General features: G+C 45.2%; 1 protein-coding gene across 4 annotated transcripts in view; it reads left to right on the top strand.

The window, feature by feature from the left end:
* The window catches only part of CEP89 (centrosomal protein 89), a 133,739-nt gene that overhangs the window by 71,345 nt on the left and 35,357 nt on the right, over window positions 1-27,037 (top strand). For all 4 annotated transcript variants that reach the window (XM_073307850.2, XM_073307847.2, XM_073307849.2 and 1 more), the window contains one exon: window positions 14,177-14,266. In XM_073307850.2, coding sequence (XP_073163951.1) covers window positions 14,177-14,266 — 90 coding nt within the window. The remainder of the gene's footprint in view (window positions 1-14,176; window positions 14,267-27,037) is intronic.

Below are 27,037 nucleotides of genomic sequence, written 5' to 3'. Positions count from 1 at the left end.
CCCTTAATGAATGAGGGAGGCAACCTAGTGACAGAGGATGTGGAAAAAGCTAATGTACTCAATGCTTTTTTTGCCTCTGTCTTCACGAACAAGGTCAGCTCCCAGACTACTGCACTGGGCAGCACAGCATGGGGAGGAGGTGGCCAGGCCTTTGTGGAGAAAGAAGTGGTTTGGGACTGTTTAGAAAAGCTGGATGTGCACAAGTCCATGGGGCCGGACGAGTTGCATCCGAGAGTGCTAAAGGAATTGGCGGATGTGATTGCAGAGCCATTGGCCATTATCTTTGAAAACTTATGGCGATCGGGGGAAGTCCCGGAAGACTGGAAAAAGGCTAATGTAGTGCCAATCTTTAAAAAAGGGAAGAAGGAGGATCCTGGGAACTACAGGCCAGTCAGCCTCACCTCAGTCCCCAGAAAAATCATGAAGCATGTCCTCAAGGAATCAATTCTGAAGCACTTAAATGAGAGGAAAGTGATCAGGAACAGTCAGCATGGATTCACCAAGGGAAAGTCATGCCTGACTAATCTAATTGCCTTCTGTGATGAGATAACTGGTTCTGTGGATGAAGGGAAAGCAGTGGACTTGTTGTTCCTTGACTTTAGCAAAGCTTTTGACACGGTCTCCCACAGTATTCTTGTCAGCAAGTTAAAGAAGTATGGGCTGGATGGATGCACTACAAGGTGGGTAGAAAGTTGGCTAGATTGTCGGGCTCAACGGGTAGTGATCAATGGCTCCATGTCTAGTTGGCAGCCGGTATCTAGCGGAGTGCCCCAAGGGTCGGTCCTGGGGCCGGTTTTGTTCAATATCTTCATTAATGAGCTGGAGGATGGTGTGGATTGCACCCTTAGCAAGTTTGCGCATGACGCTAAACTGGGAGGAGTGGTAGATACGCTGGAGGGTAGGGATAGGATACAGAAGGACCTAGACGAATTGGAGGATTGGGCCAAAAGAAATCTGATGAGGTTCAAAAAGGACAAGTGCAGAGTCCTGCACTTAGGACGGAAGAATCCCATGCACAGCTACAGACTAGGGACCGAATGGCTAGGCAGCGGTTCTACAGAGAAGGACCTAGGGGTGACCGTGGACGAGAAGCTGGATATGAGTCAGCAGTGTGCCCTTGTTGCCAGGAAGGCCAATGGCATTTTGGGGTGTATAAGTAGGGGCATTGCCAGCAGATCGAGGGACGTGATCGTTCCCCTCTATTCGACATTGGTGAGGCCTCATCTGGAGTACTGTGTCCAGTTTTGAGCCCCACGCTACAAGAAGGATGTGGATAAATTGGAGAGAGTCCAGCGAAGGGCAACAAAAATTATTAGGGGTCTGGAACACGTGACTTATGAGGAGAGGCTGAGGAACTGGGATTGTTTAGTCTACGGAAGAGAAGAATAAGGGGGGATTTGATAGCTGCTTTTAACTACCTGAAAGGTGGATCCAAAGAGAATGGATCTGGACTATTCTCAGTGATAGCAGATGACAGGACAAGGAGTAATGGTTTCAAGTTGCAGTGGGGGAGATTTAGGTTGGATATTAGGAAAAACTTTTTCACTAGGAGGGTGGTGAAACACTGGAATGCTTTACCTAGGGAGGTGGTAGAATCCCCTTCCTTAGAAGTTTTTGAGGTTAGGCTTGACAAAGCCCTGGCTGGGATGATTTAGTTGGGGATTGGTCCTGCTCTGGGCAGGGGGTTGGACTAGACCTCCAGAGGTCCCTTCCAACTCTGATATTCTATGATTCTAACCATGATATTTAGCATACCAGTTGCAGAAGGCGACCATCCTAATAGCGAGGAATCCGGTGGCACCTTAAATACTAACAGATTTATTTGAACATAAGCTTTTGTGGGTAAAAAAAAGCCACTTCAGATGCATTGAGTGAAAATTACAGATGCAGGCATTATTATACTGACACATGAAGAAAAGGGAGTTACCTTACAAGTGGAGAACCAGTGATTTACTCAGTACAACTACTCTTCTTTCCAACCTAACTCCTTGTTACATAGATTTCCTAATTCCTGGAAGAGATGATCAGAGATTAAAAGTAGCTGGCTCAAATTTAACCCAGGAAAAACAGGTGGTTAGTAGAAAGGGAAAAACTCTATAGAACTTGTCAGTATTCTTACTTCACTGATGACTGAAGGCAGTAAACCACAGATTATCTGGTGACAAGTTTCAGTGTCAGGAAGTGGTGGGAGGAAGGAAGCTCTCAAGCTTTGTGCTTAGGGTGGAAGATGCTGCAGATTTCATAGAATATCAGGGTTGGAAGGGACCTCAGGAGATCATCTAGTCCAACCCCGTGCTCAAAGCAGGACCAATCCCCAACTAAATCATCCCAGCCAGGGCTTTGTCAAGCCTGACCTTAAAAACCTCAAAGGAAGGAGATTCCACTACCTCCCTAGGTAATGCATTCCAGTGCTTCACCACCCTCCTAGTGAAAAAGTTTTTCCTAATATCCAACCTAAACCTCCCCACTGCAACTTCATCATGATCTGTCCCTCACCTTCACATGTGGACATGTTAAAAAAGGCCTTTTGCTTGTAAGGCAAGTCCTTTGTGACACCAGTAGATAGGAGGCTGCTCTGGTGTGGGAGAGCGATGCTGGCCTAGGCACATTCAGGGGATAATTATCCTCACAGACAGCCCAGCTTTGGAAGTTTCAGGCTGGAAGAGCAGCACTGCAGAGTAGACCACCTGTAATCTTTTCCTGCTGTGAAGAAACGAGCATGTGTTATTACCACCACAAATATTGTTTAAATTACACTTAGAACTTTCACAGTTTTTTTCCAACTTTCTGATTTTTTTTAGTGAATAGCACTACTCCAGTTTGGCCATTTAGTCCCACTAGTCTGTGGAAATCTTTCTTTTGCCTACATTGGACTTTGGGTCAGTTCCATAGGCTGTGACACAGAAACACTGATTCCTCTGTGAATGCCTGGATTTTACCAAATCTCCTGAGTGGGGTTGCACTTTTCTAGGACCTTTTCCCAGTATACTTTTTGAGGAGCTGCTGCCCCTCAACTGCTGCCCTCAAGCAGCCATTTTGCAGCAGTCTACTGAATCTCCTTCTCTTCCAGCAGGTAAGTATTCATATCCCCTGTTGTAGTTTTACTTACACATTTATGAGGGGTTCAGCAGACACTCACAAGCTTGAGTACCATCTGTGAATTTCACAGCAGTGATGTTTACTCTCTTACAGCAACACACTAGAAACATCCTTCCAACTTAATCCTTTGTATTTATTGTAATTATTGTATAAGTCCTTCAGTGAACATAAACCCAAGCCAGTCTGAACAATTTGTAAGATTTGGCTGCCAACATTTGTTCGTATAGATCCATGCTGCTAACATCCAAACTTGTGTATCCGATATCTGTGTCAAGGCTCCAAAACTGACACCTCAAGGCTTGGAATTGGCACTATCTTGCTCTATTATCTACTGATTGTTCTAAACTTACATATAAACTTTAAAATGTGTCTTTAATTGGTGTTTGAGTATTTTTTCTTTCTTTATATAGGAATAAGATACAGTGCTCCTGTCGGCTGTTTTCCAAGTTATCTGCAAAAAAACCTAGCATTTTCAGATGCCTAAGTAGCCCCTTGAATCATGGTTAAAGTTGCCCTTCCCCCATCTGAAATGGCCCCCTTGGCCTGCTCAGAACAGGTTTGACAGGACTTGCTAGGTAGTAGAAAGTCTTCCACCAGGGCTACCTACTTGGCCACATGTAAACGTTTCACTTGCTGGGCCTCCGAACAGGCGCTCTCTCCATCCCGTTCTTCTCTTTAGTCTGTCTTGGACTATTTGCTCCCCCTAAAACAGCAAGGTCTGGGACTCTCATCTATTAAAGTTCATGTGGCAGCCCTCTCAACCTTCCACCCTCCAATGAATGGCAGATTAGTGTTCTCTCACGAGAGGACGGTCCAGCTTCTCTAAGGGCTGGAAGGACTATTCTCAGGTTTGCGAACCAACTCCCCCAGGACTTAAACCTGGTCCTGTCGAGGCTCACTGGGCCTCCCTTTGAGTTGTTAGTATCGTGCTCCCTATTGCTTCCCACCTGGAAGGTCTTTCGATTGGCAATCACCTTGGCCAGAAGGGTCTCTGAGATCAAGGCCATTATGTCAGAACCACCTTACATGGTGTTCTTCAAGGACAAGGTCCAACTGCACCCCCATCCAGCCTTCCTACCAAAGATCGTGTCACAGTTCCACAACAACCAGGTCATTTTTCTACCTGTCTTTTTCCCAAAGCCTCACAAAACTTAAAGGATCATCAGCTTCATACATTGGATGTTAGGCGGGCTCTTGCCTTTTATACTGAGAGAATTAAGCCCTTCCATAAGTCCACACAACTGTTTGTAGCAGTGGTGGTAAGGATGAGAGGGCTTCCTGTGTCAACCCTAAGAATTTCATCCTGGATAACCGCTGGTATACGAGCTTGCTACAAGCACATGAATGTTCTGCCTCTGGCAATCTTTACTACACATTCCACAAGAACCTAGGCTTCATCAGGGGCGTTCCTTGTGCGGGTAACAATATGGGACATCTGCAGAGCCTCAGCCTGGTAGTCAGTTCATACTTTTGCGTCCCACTACACCATCACCCCACAGGCCTGTGACAGTGCCAGTTTCGGAAGAGCAGTGTTGCAGGCAGCACATCAATGAACTTCGAGCCCACCTCCTGAAGTTCTGCTTATGAATCCCCTAGCATGGAATGGACGTGAGCAAGCACTCGAAGAAAAAATGGTTACAAACCTTTTGTAACTTTTGTTCTTAGACATGTGGCTCATGTCCATTTCATCCACCCACACTCCTACTCTTCTGTCGGAGCTACCGGCAAGAAGGAACTGAGAGGGTGCGGGGCCGGCAGCACCCCTTATACCAGTGAATATGCGCATGACTTCAGAGGGCACTACAGCCAGCCCAGTGGATACCACTAAGGGAAAAATCTTGGGCAACAGTGCACACGGTGAACGCACACCTAGCATAGAATGGATATGAACACCACATTTCAAAGAACAACAGTTACAAAAGGTCAGTAACAGTCGTTGTTGTCCCCCCGAGACTGTCTCACATTCCACAACCCTTCAAGACAACTACAACTCTACACGGACAAAGTGCCCGGAAAGGCCCCTTCTTAGATTACTGGGCACTGGGGTTAAAGTATTCTTGGTGACAGGACCCCAGCTATGGACATTAAACAATATGAAGTCACAAGGTGGAGTCCTACATGAGAGCGGCCTTAGGGCAGATGATCAGTTGCTTGATACTACTTCCTCTGGTAGTTCTCAAGATGCCTTCTCACAGTTGCTAGAGCCCTTTGCAACCTTCCACACCTCTTCCTACATAATGAAATGCACATAACTGTCATTCCCCGCCCCGTTTTGGGTCACTTGTAAGTTTTGCTGACATTTTAACAACAAGCATTGGAAATTTATTTTCTTAATAAATTGAAGAATTAAAGTTACAGTTACAATTAAAGAACAATTCCGTGCCTGCAGCAAAAACTGACAATGACATTTGCTATAGAAAAGTTGATTTGAGTCTAAGTCTGGATAGAAACTTTTATGTTGCTAAAATAGCATACTATTATATTTCTAACAAACAGTAACTTTTTTTAAACAATAGTTAATTTAAGTGGCCAGTGGAATTGTATGTGTGAAATTAAAGGAGATTTTATTTACACATACAAATATTACTTTGGTTACAGTAATTCAATTTTTTTGTCCTACAGGCACTTTCATAAAAAATTAGTGTTTCGATATTTATCATACTTTGAGTTGCAGGAAAAATGCCCATACTAAACAATTTCTGAAGTTTTATCACATTTGACATGAGAGTAATTCAAACAGTTAATAGGAAAGCAATCTTCTTGTAATCAATAAATATTTGTTTGATCCCTATTGCTCCTTCCCATGGAAGAGCCTTTGAGGAGAGGAAAAGGTTCTTCCTCGAGTGATTGCTCACGTGTATTCCACAATAGGTGTGCGTGCTCGCCATGTGCACTGGTGCTGGAAGTTTTTCCCCTAGCAGTACCCATAGAGGGGGGCACCCCCCTGCGACTCCTGGAGCGGCACCTGCCTGGCACGGTATAAGGGGGGCTGTGCTCCCCTCACCCTGAGTTCCTTCTTGCTGCCAGTGAACGTGTGTCGGAACCGCTCAGCTCCAGCTTTGCTGCAGCTCGTCCCCAGAACTCTTCGTTTGTTCAGTAGTACCTGTAGTCAGTTAGCTAATTCAGTTAGTTTAGTTAGTCATTGAGCCCAGACCGGGGCATGCCCCACGCCCCAGGCTTTAAGTCGTGCGGCTCTTGTAGGTGCTCTATGCGAAGGAGTGACCTGCACGCGGATTGTCTGCGCTGCTTGGGAGAAACCCATATCAGCAAAAGATGCAAGATCTGCAAGTCTTTCAAGCCCCGGACCAAAAAAGAAAGGGACATTAGGGTCCGGGCCATCCTGATGTAGTCGGCGCTGGCCCCGACCCCGGCACACCACTCCGAACTGGTACCTGGCACCGCAGCGTTGGTACACGGAGACCCTCCAGCACCATCATCCAGTCGGCACCGCTCCCCATCCACGGGGCATGCCAAGAGGACCAGAAAGACTCCCTCTTTGTAGCGGCACTGAGGGAAGTCTGGGACAGAGGCTAGGCCCATGTCAGGTAGTCCTCAATCCCCATCAGGCTCTAGGCCTCCTACTCACATTGGGTGGAGTAGCTCAGCCCCTTTGGAGCAGGCCTCTCCAGATGTCCGGATGCCATCTACGCCTGAAGCCCTCCAGGCAACCAGGGACATCATGTCCATGCCGGCGCTCGGAGCTCCGCCAATGTCGGCCCCCTGCTTCAGAGGCAAGGCACTGCTGGGATCACCGCAGTTGCCACCAGCCTGGTAACTGTCTCGGTTGAGGGAACGTTCCCGACACCGCTCACCGCCCAGCGACTGTTCAGGGCTCAGTCCATGTGGATCGCCCTTGACGCCGGCCAGACTGGATGGGTGCTGTCCAACCGGGAGTCCTGGCACCGTTCATCTTCGCAAAGCAAATACTGACGGGACCGTGGCGGACGTTGCCAACGGTCCTTGTCTTGCAGGAGATATCGCAGTTGGTCGCGGCACAATTGTCGATGCTGTTCCTGCTCGGACTCCCATTCCAAGTCCCTGCCAAGGCACTGTAGCCCTGTGCGTCAATCACCGATGTCGCGCCAACGCGGGTCTACCCGTCAAGGCCATTTGCAGACCAGCTACTACTGTCGGTGCCGCTCCTCCGCGTCGAGATCTTGGTCCTGTGGCAGACGTAGATCCCGGCACCACCGATACTCACGGTCCAGAGGCCTCAGCAGATCATATGCCAGCCTGGCCTCCCCTTACAGCTGCCCGTCTACAGGCCAAGCTAGCCAGTCCGATCAACCAGCCCCGCCAGTGCCTCAGCAAGTGCTATGGCACCAAGCGTCGTGGTCGGCCCAGCGGTACCAGTGGGCACCATGGCCTCCAGCGCAGCCTCCGGTGGGGGCTCGCTCGGTGGCTGGGGCCTTGGAAGCACCGTTGGCATCCATCTTTCAACCGCCAGAAAAAAGGTCAGGGGGACTTGTGTCCTCGGTACTGTGCCTGGAGTCCGACCAGGTGGTGGATCCTCCGGTGCCGGACAACACCCAAAGCACTGCACCAGCCTCGCCACGTCTGGAGGAGCTGATTGTGGCCCCAACCCCCTCCATCCCGCAGGAGGCCTACTGGGCCCACCAAGACCTCCTAAAAAGGGTGGCAGCGAGCCTCCACCTCCAGGCTGAGGAGATGGAAGAGCCCTCAGACTCCCTGTTCAATCTGCTATCCCCTTCAGCACTGGACAGGGTGGCCTTGCTGAATTTCAAATGCCCTGTGGCAAACACCAGCCTCATTGACTCCCAGCTCTAAAAAGGCGGAGTACAAGTACTTTGTACCCACGAAGGGACACGAGTATCTGTATACCCACCCAGCGTCCAACTCCCTGGTGGTCGAGTCGGTCAACCACAGGGAGCGGCAGGGGTAACCAGCCCCGACCCCCAAGAACAAAGACTCTCGGAGGTTGGATACTTTCGGAACAAAAATTTATTCATCATCAAGCTTTCAACTACAAGTAGCAAACCATCAGGCTCTCCTGGGTTGCTATGAGTTTAACCTTACGAGTCCAAGTTTGAGGACTCCCTTCATGAGTGCAATAACGAGTTTTAGGTGCTTGTGGAGGAAGGGGCAGCAGCCGCAAGGGCATCCCTGCAGGCCGCTTCAGATGGGGCGGGCACGGTCCATGGCCTCAGCGGTGTCCATGAGATGGGCGTGATGGCTTCTGCTCTCTGGGCTCTCCTGCAAAGCTCAGTCTTCCATGCAGGATCTCCCTTTCGATAGGAAGGCTCTGTTTGCAAAGGAAACAGATACAAGGCTGCATGGCATGAAAGACTCCCGCACAGCCCTCCAGACCTTGGGCCTCTATGTCCCTCCTCTGGCAAAACCCAAGTTCAAGCCGCAGCAGGCTCCCACCCAGGCTGCCCTCCCAAAGTATGAGGCCACCCACAAAAAGCAGCGGGACTATAGAAAGCTCTTGCAACGCAACGGCAGTCCCAGCCTGCCCCCCAGCCTGGGTCTTCTAAGGGCAGGCAGGCGGGCAAAAGGTGTTTTTGACGGGACGCTCGGGGGTACCCTGCCAGTTCTCAGCAGGGACCTTCCTCCAATAGAGCTCCTTTTCTCCAATTGGTTGTGTGCTTTTCTCCCAGAATGGTTGCAGCTCACCTCAGACTGATGGGTCCTCAACACCATCTCCCAAGGTTACACCCTTCAATTTACCTCCTCCCTGCCCAACTGCCCTCTGTCCCCGTCCCTCCTGGGGGACCCTGCTCAGGAGGCTCTGCTTGAGCAGGAGGTGGGGCGGTTCCTGGACCTAGGAGCTACAGACACAGTGCGCAAGTCGTTCCTGGGCAAGGAATATTACTCCTGGTATTTCCTTATCCCGAAGGATAATTTCCTTATCCTGCGAGGCCTAAACAACTACATGGTGAAACTCAAGTTCCGCATGGGTTTCCCTGGCCTCCATCATCCCCTCCCTGGATCTCAGGGACTGGTACGCTGCCCTCGATCTACAGGATGCGTACTTCCACATCTTCGAGGGGCACAGACGCTTCCTCCGTTTCCTGGTGGGACAGAGTCACTACCAATTCATAGTCCTACCTTTTGGTCTGTCCACTGCCCCCAGGGTCTTTACAGAGTGTATGGCAGTGGTAACGGCCTACCTCAGTCTCCGGGGGTCCAAATATTCCCATATCTGGACAACTGGCTGGTCAAAGGCACCACCCGGTCACAGGTGAGGGATGATGTGGCGCTCCTCCTGTCCACATTTACTGCCCTGGGCCTGTTGATAAACAACGCCAAGTCCACGTTTGTCCTGGTTCAACACACAGAGTTTATAGGGGCACTACTGGATGCAACGTCGGCCAGAGCCTCTCTCCCCCACCAGACAAGTTCGAGACCCTGAAAAGGCTCATCGACTCGGTCACAAGGTTCCCGGTGATGACAGCCAGGGCTTGCTTGCAACTGCTGGATCACATGTCTGCATGTACATATGTGGTCCATCACGCCGGACTCAGAATGAGGCCCCTCCAGCTCTGGCTGGCTTTGCAGTTCTCCAAGGCCATGGACAGAATGGACAAAGTCCTCACTGTGCTGAACTCGGTGATCACCTCCCTGTGGTGCTGGTCTGCCCCAAACAACATGCTCCAAGGTGTCCCGTTCAGGGACAGGGCCCCATTGTTGGAGCTGGTGTCCGACGTGTCGGACCTGGGTTGGGGGGCCCATGTGGGGAACTTTCAGATGCAAGGCCTGTGGTCTCTGCTACCCCTTCATATAAACGTCAAGGAACTCAGGGCCGTGCGAGTGGCGTGTATGGCCTTCCACTCACACCTAGAGGGCAAGGTAGTCGGGTCCTCACGGACACCACGGCCTCGATGTTCTATATCAACAGGCAAGGTGGGGTCCAATCCTTTGCCACGAAGCCCTCAGTCTGTGGGACTTCTGTATAGCCCACAACATCTACCTAAAAGCCTTCCACCTGCCAGGAGGCCGGAACATCAGGGCGGATCGCTTCAGCAGGAATTTTTCTTCTCAGCACGAGTGGTCTCTACACCTGGAAGTGGCTCACCAGCTCTTTCAAAGATGGGGTACTCCCCAGGTGAACCTATTTGTGACCAGGCAGAACCAACAATGCCCCCGGTTCTGCTCCAGGGGGGCCTAGGGAGGGGCGCTATCTCTGATGCCTTTACCCTGTCCTCATCAGGCCAGCTCCTCTATGCCTTTCCCCCGTTCCCTCTGATCAGCAAGGTCCTGGAGAAAATAAAGACTGACAAAGCCAGGGTCCTCCTCGTTTCCCTGGTGTGGCACAGTCAACACTGGTACGGGACCCTCTTGGGGCTGGCGGTTACTCCGTCATGGCAGTTGCCACTCCGCCCAGACCTGCTCTCTCAGGACCAGGGTCGCCTCCTCCATCCCAACCCAGCAACGCTTGACCTCATGGCATGGCTGCTCAGCGGCTAGGTGGCGAGGAAAGGACATGCTCAGAACAGGTTCAGCGTGTCCTCCTCAAAAGTAGACGGCCCTCCGCTCACGGCTCCTACATGGCGAAGTGGTCTCTGTTTTTGAGGTGGGCGGCAGGCCAGGGTGTTTCCCCGACGGCCACCCCGATCCAGCTTAGCCTTGATTACTTCCTCCACCTGACGGCCCAGGGACTGGCGCCCTCGTCAGTCAGGGTATGCTTGGCGGCCATATCGGCCTTTTATCCCCTGGTGCAAGGGCACACTGTGTTTTCCTGTGCTATGACTGGCTGGTTCCTTAAGGGTTTGGACCGTCTTTACCCATATTCCAAGCCCCTGGTTCCACAGTGGGACCTAAATCTGGTGCTGGCTCATCTCACGGCGGCCCCGTTTGAACCACTGGCCACATGTTCCTGGTCTCACCTCTTATGGAAGGTGGACTTCCTGGTAGCTATCATGTCGGCCAGGCGGGTCTTGGAGCTCAGGGCCCTAGCCTCCAAACTGCCATATATGGTTTTTCATAAGGACAAGGTCCAGCTCTGCCCACATCTCGCTTCTTCCTGAAGGTGGTCTCTGCCTACCACCTGGGTCAGGACATTTTTCTGCCCCAAGCCTCGCGACTAGTGAGGAATGCCGTCTCCACACGCTCGACATGAGGCGAGCTCTGGCTTTCTACCTCGAGCGGACCAAGCCGTTCAGAAAGTCTTCGCAACTGTTTGTCGCCTCGGCTGAGCGCGCAAGGGGCCAGCCGATTTCCACTCAGCAGCTTTCTAAGTGGATCACTTTGTGCATCCGTTCCTGTTATGAGCTGGTGGGGGTTCCCCTGCCGCCCATTGTGAGGGCACAGTCGACTCGGGCGCAGGCCTCGTCGGCTGCCTTCGTGGTCCATGTCCGCACCCAGGACATTTGTAGGGCCACCACGTGGTCTTCAGTTCACACGTTCACCTCGCACTATCCCATCATCTGCCAGGCCAGGGATGATGCCGGGTTCAGCAGGGCGGTACTCCGTCTTGGGAACTCCTACCCACCTCCAACAGATATAGTTTGGAATCACCTATTGTGGAATACACATGAGTAATCACTCGAAGAAGAAAAGACAGTTACCTTTTCCTCTAACTGGTGTTCTTCGAGATGTGTTGCTCATGTCTATTCCACATCCCACCCTCCTTCCCCTGTGTTGGAGTTGTCTGGCAAGAAAGAACTGAGGGTGAGGGGAGCACAGCCCCCCTTATACCGTGTCAGGCAGGTGGCACTCCAGGGGTTGCGGGGGGGGGGGTATTCCCCCCCTACAGGTACTGCTAGGGGAAAAACTTCTGGCACCGGTGCACATGGCGAGCACGCACACCTATTGTGGAATATACATGAGTAACAGATCTCGAAGAACACCAGTTACGAAAAAGGTAACTGTCTTTCCCTTGCAAAGTTCTCCTCAAATTGTTCTATTATGCAGACAGGTCTCCTTGCTCACCCATGGAACAAACAAGGTGGGTTTTCCTGCTGATTCACTATCTGCTGAATTCACTACCCCCTGAAATAATAGAACTCTGTGCCTCTATGCTTTGGGATCCCTAGCTTTCACTTCTGATTCAGAAAGTGTGGCTCCATTGGAGCTGTGCTTCCCAGGCTTCCTCCACCTGCAGTTGCTCCTGGAAATGCTGATGAAGTGGGATTCCGCAGTGCCAAATAGGAGCTACAGAAAAGCAAATGTAGTTTGGAGGTTGTGTTAATGGTTTTGCAGATTTCCTTCAGTGGTTGAATGTGTGTGTGTAGTGGTCCAAAGAGTTACATTTCCACAAGCTTGTCCCATTCCCACAAGTAGAAAGGAAGAGATTAATGTGCAGAGGGATCTAAGGGAAAACAGTGCCTCCCCAGCATTTGCCCGAAGGCCCCAATCCTGTAAGTACACACACACACTTAGCTTTATTGTTTGTAGGATCAGAACCAGTAGTCTGATAAACAAAAATCAAATTGCAGCATAAAAGGGTAGTAACAAATTATTTAAAACAGTTTTTTATGGGTAGTAGTGGTAAACTATAATCCAGTGTTAGCAGCGTTCAAAAATCATTCCTCTATTTTATTATGCAGGTGCTGCATAGTAAGTCAAAATGTCATTCAGTGACTGAGCACAACGCTCATATTTCTGTGATACTGGTGAGTTTTGATTTTCTGTGAAGGGAGCTCTTTCTGTGGAATAGACAGGAGTGATGCATATACTTCACATGTAGTCAAGCACCACTAATTCTAACCCAGTTATTTCTCTTTTGAATACTGTCAGTGGATTCAAGAGTTTATCTTCTTAAGGGGTTTAAGATCTTTTCAGTGTTTGTAGTCTGTTCAATTTTTTGTTTTCTCTTACATCTGTGAGTGAACTTAGTGTTTACAAAAGTGATGGATTCAGAACAGTGAAATGAACCAAGCATATAGTACGAAGGCAATGCATACGTTTCCCTGTGCATCTCTGTACTTCAAACCTGACCTCCTGCTATTTCAAGGGCTCTTTTCAGTTCAAGCAGTTCAAAATGTCAGTCAGGAGTCTGAAATGTTTTCCAACCAACACTGACCATTTAGAGCAGTAGTTCTCAAACTTTTTTTTTTTACTGGTGACCCCTTTCACATAGCAGGCCTCTGAGTGCAACCCCCTCCCCCATTATAAATTAAAAACATGTTTTTATATATTTAACACCATTATGAATGCTGGAGGCAGAGCGGGGTTTGGGATGGAGGCTGACAGCTTGCGATTGCCCATTTAATAGCCTTGAGGGGCCCCAATGCCCAGTTTGAGAACCCCTGATTTAAAGGGCCATAGTGACTGATTTTTATTTCACAAGGTAGCAGAAGTTATGTACCCTTTATGCAACTGGACAGCCCTCTTGGGGGACTGGGCCCCAGATCTGTACTAGCAGAAGCTGGCCCACATCCTGCCTGAATCAAGCCCAATCACTACAAATATAGTTTTAGTAGAGTGCTAAGGAGTTGTTTTTCTGCATCTCCTGCTTTTCTCATATATTATTAATTTATTTCAGTAGTTGCATCTTGACAGTTTGGTTCTCTCCCCTTTTAATTATTATTGATTGGTTACCTTTCTTTTTTGCTTTCAGTAGTCTTGATAGAAATAGGTCTGTAAGAGATTTACATGTGGCACGGAAAGTGGCTTGGTGAATGAGTTTCAATAGGGCATTACAAGCATAGCAGACCATATGGAGGATAGCATGGAAATGCTTGTGGAGCATGCAACAAAGGGAAATAATATTTACAGATACCTCCCATATAAAGAAGTAATGAGAAATGACTCATATTTGCAATGTACTTTGACAGCCTCAGTGTAAGGTAATACAAGGAAGGAGAATATATTCAAAGAAGTCCCTTTTGTGTAATTCTGTCTCTTTGTAGAACATTGCCCATTTTATCAGCATCTTAGGTCTACCTCTTCTCTCTCCAAAAACTGCAGCTGTAGGCTTTGAGAGACAAGCTCCCTTTTGCAGCAAGACATTTTCAAGTTAGGTATATAATAGACTTGTATACTAAGAACCATTCATACGAAAAAAGAAATGCTGTCATGATGGCAAAACAGCACTCTGTTCTGCTCTTTTTCCTTTTCTTACACATATCAGAATACAAAACCTACATTCATCTACCTATTATATTTGCAGGCCAAATGCTTGGAAAGTGAGAAGCATGGAGTTCTGAACAAAATAATAGAAGGGAATGTACGCTTAGGAAGATTAGAAGAGAAGGTTAGGGTAAGTAGACTTTGTAATTACCATTCTATATCTATTACAAGTTGCTTTCATTTAAAAAAAATATCAGTACTTAATCCATAGGCATATTTTTGTAAGAACATTTTATAGATATGTTTTTGAATGCATTTTAGAAGATAAATGGGGTTTTTAGCCTATTTTACACAATAAAAATAAGTACTTTTCTGTTGTATATGTACACTGCTTTCTATATACGATCATAGTATTCTGATGATTTGTAAGTGCTACTGCAGATTGTAGAATGGTAAAAGTATAGAAATTTTATTTATATTTAATTTTTATTTTATAGGATGTATCCCAACCCTTTTCTTTGGAACTTTTAAAAAGTCTGTAATAATGGGGAAAATTGAAAAATATTCTCAATCTAGAGTTTATTAAAATTAGAATTACAAGTATTGAGATGCATATGCAACTACTATCAAGGTGCATTCAGATGACCATAGGGTTGAACCTCTATTTCAGGGACTTTGGACATATCCAAAGATTTGACCTAATTCCAAAACACACTTACAGTCTTATCTACTACACTGCTACATTTGTAGAGTAATTAAGTTAGAAATCTAAGTAACTGGGTGCCCCATCTTGGTTGTATACGTAGTGAAGATGGGTCCTAAGTATGTTATCAAAGGTATAGAAATAGCTATAAAAGTATGCAGTCACTCTCTTTACCATGGATATCTTATTAGTTTTTGCACTTCATTGCAATTTAATGGTAAACTTGTGTGAATTCTTTAGTACATTCACCTTTTTAACCTGTCTAGTATTACAGAAATTCTGTTTAAATATTTATACAACCTAATGTTTTTTCTATAGCACATACAGTTTTTTAACAAGTTTCTTCCTATATGTACAGTGAGATGTGGTAGGATGGAATCAAGAATCCGCGTTGTCAAATTAATTTCTTTGGAGAATGAATCAGTGGTAAAAACCAGAACCCAAAGACCGCATGCTTATCCTAGGCATGCATCCTGTTACTTATATGGTTCTTAATTGATAATTATTGTTTTTCTTAAATAATTGAAAACTTCTGTTGAGCTTTTAAGTCTTTTCCAATCTACTTTAAAATAAAGTCCGCACAACCCTTTCTGCAGTTTGACATTGTTAACAAAGAAATTATCAACAGTATAGTTCAGCTTAACCTTGTCCCTAACCATGGCTGCTCCTAGGGTCTCTGCTTCAGGCTGTTGAGCCCATATGCTAGACCCTTACTGTGCTCGTTGCTTCTACTGTGAGGGAGTCTTGTGTATGATAGCTGGGTGTTAGCTCTCTAATGCCACCAGCCTGTCAGCCCCTCAAGCACTCTCCTTCAGGCTATACCAGCCTTGTCTTTACCTTGCAGGTTAATAGGTACAGCCCAGTTCCTGAGTCCCCTTGAAGCATTCCCCTGTGACATCCAGCCCCTGACACTGGCTATTCACAGATCTCCCAGATCCTCTGCTCCCAAATGAACAGTGTATCCCTATTTACTAGTGGCTCTCAACCTTTCCAGACTACTGTACCCCTTTCAGGTATCTGATATGTCTAGCGTATCTGTGATGGGGTGCGACTCACCACACTAGCGCCTCCTGCTGGTCATCTTACAGATCAGCTCCACAAGTCAGTACGCTGACTCTCGGTGGTGTCTCGCCCACCATCACTTCTAGTCCTGGACCCGTGTTGCTCCAAGGACTGTGGCCTCCTCTTCAGGACACAGCCCTCTGACTGTGCCACACACTGTGCTCCCCCCTTCCGGGGTAATGTACCACAGTCCAACGGTCCAGCACCAACGGTCCAGTGGCAGGTTGGAGTGAGGGGGACCCGGGCCCGCCCACTACTCCAGGTACCAGCCAGGGACCCTGTAGATGGCAGCCATGTGCTGTGTAGCCTCCAACCTCTCAGTCTACTTCCCAGGGCCATTTCCCTGCAGCCCCAGCACCTTCTCCACTCTTATCTCAGTGCCTCAGCTTATCGTCTTAGCAGTCAGCTCGCTCTCACTCCCCTCATTCTGCCCAGCACTGCTCTGTCCAAAATGCTAGCTTTCCTCCTCCTGCAAAGCAGCCGGTCCTCCCTCCTCGAGCGCCAGGGAGCAACTGAATTTGCTCTGCCCTGCAGCTCTTTTTATATTGGCCTGCCTGGCTGTGATTGGCTGCTCCTCGCAGCCCCTTTCGTATTAGCTGCCTTTTGCACAGCTGCTGTAGGGCTCTCTTAACCCCTGACAGGCCAGTGTGGGGCGGCTACCCCATCACAGTACCCCCAAGTTACACCTCACTTAAAAACTACTTGCTTACAAAATCAGACATAAAAATACAAAAGTGTCACAGCACACTATTACTTTCTCATTTTTACCATATAATTATAAAATACTTCAACTGGAATATAAATAATGTACTTACATTTTAGTGTATAGTATATACAGCAGTCTAAACAAGTCATTGTCTTGTCATGAAATTTTAGTTTGTACTGGCTTTGCTAGTGCTTTTTATGTAGCTTGTTGTAAAACTTGGCACATGTGAGTTGATGTACCCCCGGAAGACCTTTGTGTAACTCCAGGGGTACACATATCGCTGATTGAGAACCACTACCTTAAATCACCACTTCTGGATAATGCACAGCACTTGAGAGCATTTATAATAAAACAAAAGAAGGTTTATTTAGGAGAGAATAGAGATTCCACTAAAAAGAAGAGAGAGTGATGGAAACAAATAGTTACAGTTTTGCAAAGGCACCTCCTTCACCTTGCTGGGTATGGCATTTCTCCCTTTGGCAGTGGGGGAGCTTGGAGTAAATTAGACCAACTCTGGAGAATTTTTCTGCTTCCATATTTACAAGGTAAGCCTTAGGGTAGGCCTAAGGAGTACTTTTCAGCCAAACAAAAAGAAAAGTTCATAACACAAAAAAGGGAATACCTTTCCCTCCTCCTTTTTTGGGGTGTTGCCTTATTATGATGGCCACTGTGAGCCAGTCCTTCTCCAAACAGTCCATTAGGGTGATTGCTTCCCATATATGGAGGAGAGCAGCCTTCCACTCAGGAGAAGCCTTTTGTCCTGATGCATCTTGTCTTCCATCTCTCCTCCCTCTCTCGCACCAGAAAAGGGGTTTTTAAAGGTCACAGGAAGCCCTTATTTAGACTTAGGTGTCCATAGTTTACCTGAGGTAACATTTCAGCTCATGGGGAAAAGGAACTTTACCATTCTAGGGATAGTATACCTGCCTTCCAGCACTCTCGTACAGCTGTCTGGTTTGACTTTGTCACACAATGCAAAACAAAATCATAACACACACACACTAGGCCAGTGGTTCTCAATCTTTTGTACTGGTGACCCCTTTCACATAGCAAGCCTCTGAGTGCGACCCCCTTATACATTAAAACACTTTTCTATATATTTAACACCATTATAAATGCTGGAGGCAAAGCGGGGTTTAGGATGGAGGCTAACAGCTTGCGACCCTCCCATGTAATAACCTCCCGACCCCCTGAGGGGTTCCGACCCCCAGTTTGAGGACCCCTACACTAGGCCCTACTCTTAGTAGTAGTTACCTTTCCTATCTAATAAAGCAGGTTCTTCCCTGCCCTCCAAAAGTTCAGCATGTTGCAGAGCTGGCTGGATCCAACCTGTCATGAAATACCCCTTCTCCTCAGTGAGTGGATGCAGAGTGTCTTTGTCCACCCTGCGGTATATTGAATCATTCTTTGTTCACAGACAGTGAATGGGCCATCACCAAGACAAAAGATTGCCTAGTGACTGACTTTTACTTTGACCATAAGGCATAATTTTCAATATAGTTATGTTATTCCTTAAATATTACCAGCATACACATCTCATAATGATTATGACTTGATAAGTTACAAGCTTTCTATAGAGGCTTCATATACTACCTTTCATGGATAAATACCATGAAAGCAGTGTATTAGGTGTAGTAAGTTAGGTCTGAGTCAGGAGTTCCTTGTAAAAAACTGTGAACACTTTGCCAACTGGCACCAGTGGGCCTCTGTCTCACAGTGTGTCTTTTGAGATCAACCCAGGGCTGGCCTTAGGGGTGGGTGGGATTGGCCAGCATATGCAGGGGGGTGCCTCTGGAGCAGAGGTGCCCCTCCTCCTCTGCTGCTGCCTGCAGCCACTGTTGCTCCTGTGTCCCCTTCTTCTGCCTTGGCCAAGCAGCTCGGGACCAGGAGCCTCCTGGCTGCTGTGCAGAATGGGGTGGGGCAAATGTCAGGGTGTTCCGCTACCCATGTACCCAGTTTCCGTTAAGCTGGTGTGTGGGACAAGGAGCCTGTCTGTGCTGCTGCCTCTGGGTTAAGCATGGAAGCTGCTGCTTGAATAAGCTTTCAGGCTAGTGAGTTCTCTGCTTGAAGAGACAGTGCGCTGTCACACACACTTCCCCCAACACACACACATACTCTCACACTTCCCCAACACACTCTCTCCCCAACCCACTTGTATTATTATTATTATTACTTCTTGGTACTTCCTGTCAAAATGCGCAATGCACAAATATTCATTGTAATTTTATTCTTTCAAAGTTTGTTAAGGATTACAATACTGTTATTTTAGTTTTTTGACTGGTGTGTGCATTTCATAATTGTATTTCTCACTTATGCTTAAATTTTATTCTTTCAGTAGTGAGCTCTAAAATGCCAAACCTGTCCTGGCTGATGTAATTATCATTATTACTTTTATTACCATATTGTGCTTGTCATTCATTATTTAAAATGGTACAACCAAATACTAGTATCCTTCTACAATGTAAATTTAGCTTGTACTCACCTTAGCAGTACCAGTTTAAAAAAATTAGCTAAATACAACTTTAGACACTGTGCAGATGAAGGTTGCTCATTGTATTTTTAGTTATACCTGTAAAATAACTTAATATTCCTACAAAAATAAATGCAGTTCCAAGTATGATACTCATAGTAATGATGGTGTCAAATGTTAGTGAGTCACATACATGATTGTGATCAGTAAATATAAATGTCAAAATAATTAGAAAAATAAAAATAAATTCCTGTTCTTCATAAAAGAGAAAAAAAACCCTTAATTGCATATATTAAAATTAAGTAAATACATTTTTAGTAGCGTGAAAAACAGTTAACTAAAATAGAGTAGATAATGGCAGTAACAGTGTGTGTGTCTGTTAGAGAAAGTAAACAGATTTTAAGCAGATTTTATTTATTTTTATTTATCTCTACCAAAGATAGATATCAGAAACATAAGTTTGATACTTTATACACTATGTTAAAACTCCAAAACTGATACCTCAGGGTTTGGGATTGGGAATATCTTGTTGTAATATCTCCTGATTGCTCAAAATTTACATATACATTTAAAATATGGCTTTAATTGGTGTTTGTATATATTTTTTCTTTCTTTATACAGGAATTAGATACAGTGCTCCTGTCAGCTAATTCCTAAGTTATCTACAAAAATACCCTAGAGTTTTCAGGTGCCTAAGTGGCCCCTGGAATCATGGTTAAAATTCCCTCCCCCCCACCCCATCTGAAATGGCATGCCTAGCGAGTTAGGAGCGTCCAGAGGGCTGCGGGAGGGCCGTGGGCTCTGGCAAGATGCAGCCCGTTTGACAGCATAGAGCCCACCTTGAGCCGCAGGCTGAGCACCAGGTATACACCATATACTATGCCACCCTTACTTGTGCACTTCTGCTGGCAGAGGTGTTGCCTTTAGAGACCTCGGCTCCCAGCCAGCAACCTCTATCTGACTGCCCAGCCAGTGCTTAATTTGTGTCAGGACTGTGCTCTGACACCTCTTAATACATATTCAGCACGTGAGGGAGGCAGTGCGGCCCAAAGGTGATAGAGGGTGGGGAGTCTGGGGACCCTATGGGGGCAAAGGATGATGGGGGTGAGGAGCCCCCGGGGGCTAGGGCAATGGGGGGGGGTTGCCCACAGGGGCCAGACGTGCCAAAATGCAAGTTCGCCCAGGGTGCCATTTTCCCTAAGGCCGGCAGTGGATCTGCCCCCACCTCATCATGAGAAATACTGAAATAGTGGTAATGAAATGGTAGTCACTGTTTTGGTCCAACTGGATCTGCAGGTCACACATGCTTTTATAATCTCTGGGCCCTCTATGCATTCTGTCTCAGACTACATTGGGCAGCATTATCCTGTGAGCTCATACTTACTTATTACTTTTTCATTTTACTTACTGGGCATGTTATCCTAAAGATCAAAGAAAAGGTATTTTCCTTTGCTCATGTGTTTCCAAATCCAACCTCTAGTGTGGCTGTCTTGCTCATGAGGCCAAGTTTGAGTCTCAGGACCTAGGAGACAGGAATTGTTTGCAATCCATCTAATGGTCCTGAAAGAGGTATTTAGATCTGTTTTGCTAGCCAGAGTCTTCTCTGGGATAGTTTATCCCCATGGAACTTCAAGGAATTAACGAAATACTTCTGGGTCACTCTGACTAGCTTAGGCATAGTCCCCTTCTCAGGCTCTGGTTCCTACCCTAACAACCAGTCCAAGGGTGTCTCTTCTTTTGGCAGTCATGAGTTACATGGCTGTGTTTGGTTTCCATACACATCTGTATATTTACCATATCCATGACAGTGTGCCAACTAGTGTCTACCTAACATTGCATTTTTGCTTTTGGAATGTGTGCGGAGCAGGCACCTGAATTCCGTCCATAAGTGACGTTTGGGGTTTTTTTAAGTTCATCTCCATTTTGAGTCAGATGTAATGTGAAGACATTTTAATTACAGCTTTCAAATGCTATTATAAAACTAGTGTATACTTTCATATCATGACAAAAATGTTACTTTAATAATGAGGATGTTGTAAAAAGCCATATAATGCTGTATGCATCATTTTAATTTTTCCACAGCAATTACTACAGTGATAAACATCATAACCCTTTACTATCAACTTACCTCAAGCTAAGACAATTTTCTTCTTTCCGTTTCATAAGCTTGTTTTGCCTTCTTTGTTTTTTCTTTTGCTGTAAGTTAAATATTTGATTAAATGGAAGAGCCACAGAGGTGCATCGGCAGGCAGTCTAATTTTGTTGATCTTTTCTGCTAAATTTAAATAGTCTTTTCTAGATTTACAGTATCTTTCACCTAATCAATATGCAATATTTTCACCACTTTTAAATATATTGAGCAACTCAGGTTTTTAAATATTTTCACTTATGGGCTTAATTTTCTAAAACGGGTAGTAATTTGTAAAAATCACTTTTCATTGGAGTCAAAAAGAAGGGAATTAAGTTGACAGATACTATTCTTCTAGTGAAAATATAAATAAATACATAGGCTGTCAAATTTGAAAGCAAGTTCATCCATATTTTTCTTTTATTATTTCAATCCGTGCTGAACTTTACTGTTTAATAGTAAACAGTCACAGTACTCAATACAGTTGTACTTGTGTAATAAAGTCATGACTGTCAGTGTGACTTAGATTAGGTTATATAGTATAATTGATGGCAGAATACTTGGCCCCTTATATATCAAAGGAGACTTATGAAATTATGCTGTATTCAGAATCTATCCCTGCCCCACCTCGATGGGCAGTGCTTTGCAGGGTCTGAGGCAAGGGCAATGGTGCCTCAAAGGAAGATCACTTCCTCTTCAGGGCAGAAGGAATGAGATCCAGTCAAGACAGGGAACAATCCTCCCTCTCGTAAATGTATGGCCATAGGGACAAATCTTTCCCCATCTTCCTCAGGTCCAGAGGTCCCCCTTGTGTCAAAATCATTTCATTGTATGGAGGAGGAGGAGGATTTAGGAGGCTGTCCAGGGCCCAGGGGTACATATTCCCTGGGTAGCACATATGTTAGCTTTCTTCTTCAAGAAGAAAAGTGGGTGCTCCACTTTAGATGCACTAGTAACCCCTGTGCTTTTGTTTGGAGATTTCTCATAGCAGCGTCCATTCAGCCCACACATGCATGTTAGTCTTGTGCCCTGTGACATTGTTATATAGTGCTGAATGGGTGAACCACCCTCAGTTCCTTCTCAACAGCCTCAGCCTGAGCAGAGCTCTGGCAGTTGTTCCACTGAGATTTCCTCAACTTTATCCTCTTTTCTTATTAATAGTTGGTCGTAGTATTAGTATTAGTTTCATTAGTTAATAGTAATAGTATAGCTTCTTAAATTTTTTTCTTTTCATTCGTATTGTATTAGATAGGTAGATACTAGTTAGTTTGTAGTTCTTCTTTACTGCGAGGTTTTGTTTCAGATGTTGTCTGTCATGCTGGGAGATGATCCCAGTCAGTGATGGGTAGTCCTGAAGCATCTGTTGCCTCAGGGAATCGCACATTGCCCAGAATTGCAACTTTTGTCTGGCACTAAAATAAAGAGCCAGAAAAAACAGAGATAAAGCTTCATCTTATGATGGAGAGTGCTCTACGCCCAGCTTCTGACCCCCAAGATGCCAGTCTCTGAGCAAGTCTTCTGCCTCTGTGATATCAGAGCTCCACACCTCCAGTGCATTTAAGAGGAAGACACAGGACTCCTCTCATAAGCCCTTAAAAGAATGTGCCCTGGCTCATCCTGTAGAGAATCTACCTCTAAAAAGCTGAGGTCTTTGGTATCTTCAGCTTCTCCAGTGCCATTGGCACTCTAATCAGGTACCTAGGGCATGGCAAGACTGAAAGATGGCAAAGCCTTGGGCCTGGAGAAATCATTGGTACTATAAACGGACCAAGGTGGCAAGAAGAGTTCTTCCTCTGCTTCCTTGGTACTGAAGAAGCCCACTCAGGCTCTGACCATGCTTACCTCAGAGAGCACAAGACCTATGATACCGTGAGAGACCGCGCTTTCCTCTGAGCGCCCAAGACCTACAGTACCATCAGTGCCCTCTGCCACGATCACCTTGGTGCAGACTACAGGCTCGGTACGGCAGGAGATCCATTTTCCCTGGTACCTGGCTGTATCTGAGACACCCAATTCCCCACTGCTTAGCGCAGATATGCTATTGTAATCCAAGGGCATTGAGATCACCTGAAGTTTGCCTGGTACCGATAGTTTAATCTCAGATCTCTCCAGGTGCTCCATCATTCCAGAGTGAGCTTGAGGGAAAGGATTTTGATTAAGAACTTGCCTCAGTATCTCATGTGTCAATTCAGCATTCTCCCCCTCATTCCTATAGTGGCCCCTTTCCAGAAGCCTCTGGTGAAACTGCAGCTATTCATGGCCCACAAATTGCTACCAACACCTCGCTGGTATGAGTACCGTTGGGTGCCTCTTCCTATGCCTTATGCCCCTCCTCCTTGGTCATATTGGGACTCTTGAATGACCTATCAACAATTTTCCAGAGCATCAAGCACCAGTCATCACAGAGAGGGACAACCTACATCTTCTGCTCCCTCCAGGAGACGTGACCCTCAAGAGGAATCCTGTGGAGCCAATGAAGAGGTCTTTCCTATAGCCAACATCTTCTCTTCATCTATTGGTGAAGCTGTCATGCCTCCTCCTCCATCCTTGATAGATGATTTTAAGCACGTCTAGGATTTAGTCAAGAGAGTTGTCGACTCCTGGAGCCTCATCATAAGCTGCTCAATATCCTCCATTCACCCTCATCTGCCTGAATAGCTTTGCCTATCCACGAAGCCAGGAAGATCATGTGGCATGCTCCAGCTTCTATTCTCCCTATATGCAAGAGAGCAGATAAAATGTATTATGTCCTGGCAAAGTACTCAGAATTTTTATTCTTCTTTGAGTGATTGCACATGTGCATTCCACTCTAAGTGCGCACATCCTGATCATGATCGCTGGAAATTTTTCCCTCAGTGGTACCTGTTGGGGCGGCTCAAGCTCCGTCTGCTGCCATGCACCATCAGCACCAGTATAAAGTGCCCAGCTAACCCTATGCCCCCTCAGTCTTCTATGAAGAATTATTTTAATAAAAGGGACAGTCACCTTGAAATCTAATCATTTTCAAAAAGGGAATTAAAAGTAGTTTGTTATTATGCTTTCATCTGGATGCCCTTAAGTTTCTACAGATTTACTGCCGCATTTTCCTATGTTTTCTCAACACAGATGTTCTAAATAAAGACTCTCACATTCAGCAGGGAAGCTGATTGGCTGTACAGGAATCCTGATTATACATCGTAAGTGATGTCAAACGCCAAAGAAAATTGAACAAATACAGATTCATTTTATTTTGAACTCTTTCAGGTTTATCATTTACCAATGCTAGGTTAAAAAATTAAGCAGTGCAGTTTTTAGGGCAGGTAATCGCAATCAAAGCACCACTGTAGCAATCTTACACAACTCTAGAGTACCAATACAGTTATAAAATCATGCTTGAGCCATGCTTTTTCTCCCATTCATATGTATCTGAGCTTAGTAAATGCATCCCTTAAAAAGATGCCAGTTTGTAATCTTCTTAAATGTCAGAAAATCTGCATTTATTTAAAGTGCATTTTTGTCATATTACATGACACTACTGTATGAGCTGGAGAAAGCAACATTTTCAGAAAAATTAGCCAATAGTTTAGGTGCAGTACACACTACCAACTTTCAGTGACAAAGTCTCTTATTTTCAGAAGACTGTTAAATCTAGAGCACAAGATAAACTTTAAATACATTCGGACCCTTGATTGTTAACACAAATTTGAAAAAGCTGACTGGGCACTACAGCAATAAAGAAGGGAAAAGCATTAATAGGAACTAATAAAAAGTAAAAAAAAAATACATAAGTCTTTAACAAAGCTTTCTTAAACAAAAAAACTTGAAAACAAAAATAAAAATGTTAATTAGGCATATGACATAACCACTCAGAAGTAAGTTTATGGTAGCATATTCAGCAATCATGATTACAGTGTAATCTGAACTATGCTCTTTAGGTCTTTGTTACAAGCACTTGTAATTTGTTTACACTCTAATCGTATATCAGATAATCCGTCCTATTAAATAGAGATTTTGACAGATAATTTAACCACAATATCCAATATACAGAAAAACAAGTCATTGAATGGTCTCTAGAGAGTCTGATTCTTGTACTGATTTAAAACTGGGAAAAAATTAAAATAAAGCTTAAATTTTGATCAAAGCACAACTATTATCAAAGTTGTTAAATATTTTTATAGCTGTGGTACCTTTTTAATCCTAACTAGTAGCACAGTTTCTCACATCGAGCCATATTGTAGTCTGTGGTTTTGCCAGTGGAGGCAACAAAGATTCAAGAGTTTCCAGTATAAGGAGTGTGGAAGGAGAAAAGGATGTTTTCATCTTTGAAGTTTGCTTGTGTGGATCTTCCACTGTAGGTGATAAACATGCTTTGAGTGTACAACCTTGGAATTTTTGAATAGCAGTGTCTGTTGGGACTACACAGACCCTACTGTATGTGGGATAGGAAAATGCTTAGGAGCCCGTCAGTGCTGTCCTTAAATCATTCATGGGATCACTGCAAAGCAATATGAGGTACTATATAGTCCTTCTTTCCCAAGAACTGAGCCTCTTATGGTCACAAAACTATCAGCCCCTGCTGGATTAGATAGCAAGAGACCAGAACTTGAATAATCAAATCAGTGTTCTCTGAGTTGTAGCAACAACCTGTGACAAGGAGGTTTTTCAAGGCAGAGATTGTCTCTTACTATACATTTTTACAGTGTGTAGCACAATGAGGGATCCAGCCCTGTGTTGGGCTTTTAATACTACTAACAGTAGTAATTAACAATACACTTATTTTCTAGAAAGGCTAGACTATAAACTTTTACAAAGGCCCTTGCGGACTGTGTTGCAACATTGGAAAAGAGCATCTTTTATTGCCTTTGGCACTAGGGAGAGGGGCACTCTAGGAAATAGAAGTTGGATTGTATAAATGAGACATCTAATCCTAAAATGAAGATGGGAGCGCAGAGTCTTGGGTGACTGCCAACAGGGAATGAGAGATGGTTAGAAAATGAAGGAGTACATAGTACTGAATGTATCCGTAATAAAGACCATATATTTCTACTTTTTAAAAACAATTTGATAAATGAGTGAAGTTCATGTTTTGGCAAACCCTACACCCTTTAGCTTTGCAGACTTGTGACAACCAAAAAGCAGTGGAGTGGGGGCAGTTCACTTGCATGTTGGAGAATGGCAGGCTGTTGGAGACTTTGTGGAGCTCCTCCCATAGCACCGAAAAGGTTATTTGGGGGAAAGGGAAAGGAGGGAGCAGGCTGAGGTTGAACAGTCATTCAGCACGTATCCCCATCACTGAGGGTGTACACAAGCCTGGCAGGGAGAATGCCATCCCTCTGTGAAGCCAGTTTAGTTAGCCTTTGCGCATGAGTGGATTTGGCTTGTGGCATACAGTTCCACCTTTTTGTATGCTCTTCTGGAGAAAACAAAAATAATTCCTTACATTTCCTTTTGAGTTGCATACAGTACAAGTTAAATTATGTTTGATTTTGAGGCCTCAATGAAAAATATATCAGGAGTGATATTTAATCTGTGGACATACTAAACAACATTTGGGATAGCTATAGATTGCTTTAAAATGAAATAGTGCATTACCACTTAAAAAAAGCATCAAAACATTCTTTTTTATATATAATGTTTATTACATTGATTTGTAAGAACACCTATTTTAAAGCTCTGCAGGTTTATTCTTAACTTGCTACCAAAATTCCATTATTCTTCAGAAGTCCTACCCATTGGTAGTTTGGAGATTTACTAGATAATTATTTTGTACAAATCTTTATATAAAGCCCTCGTTTTGCATTACCATTTTGCAATTTAGATTCTGGTTTACACTAGAACCATACAAAATTCAATTACCTTTTAAAAAATAAAATTTAATGTAACAATATCAAGTAGGTTCAATAAAAATGTTCA

The sequence above is a fragment of the Lepidochelys kempii genome, chromosome 12, assembly GCF_965140285.1.
Source record: "Lepidochelys kempii isolate rLepKem1 chromosome 12, rLepKem1.hap1, whole genome shotgun sequence".
NCBI classification, from domain to species: domain Eukaryota; kingdom Metazoa; phylum Chordata; order Testudines; family Cheloniidae; genus Lepidochelys; species Lepidochelys kempii.
This window is presented reverse-complemented; position numbering and strand designations above follow the sequence as displayed.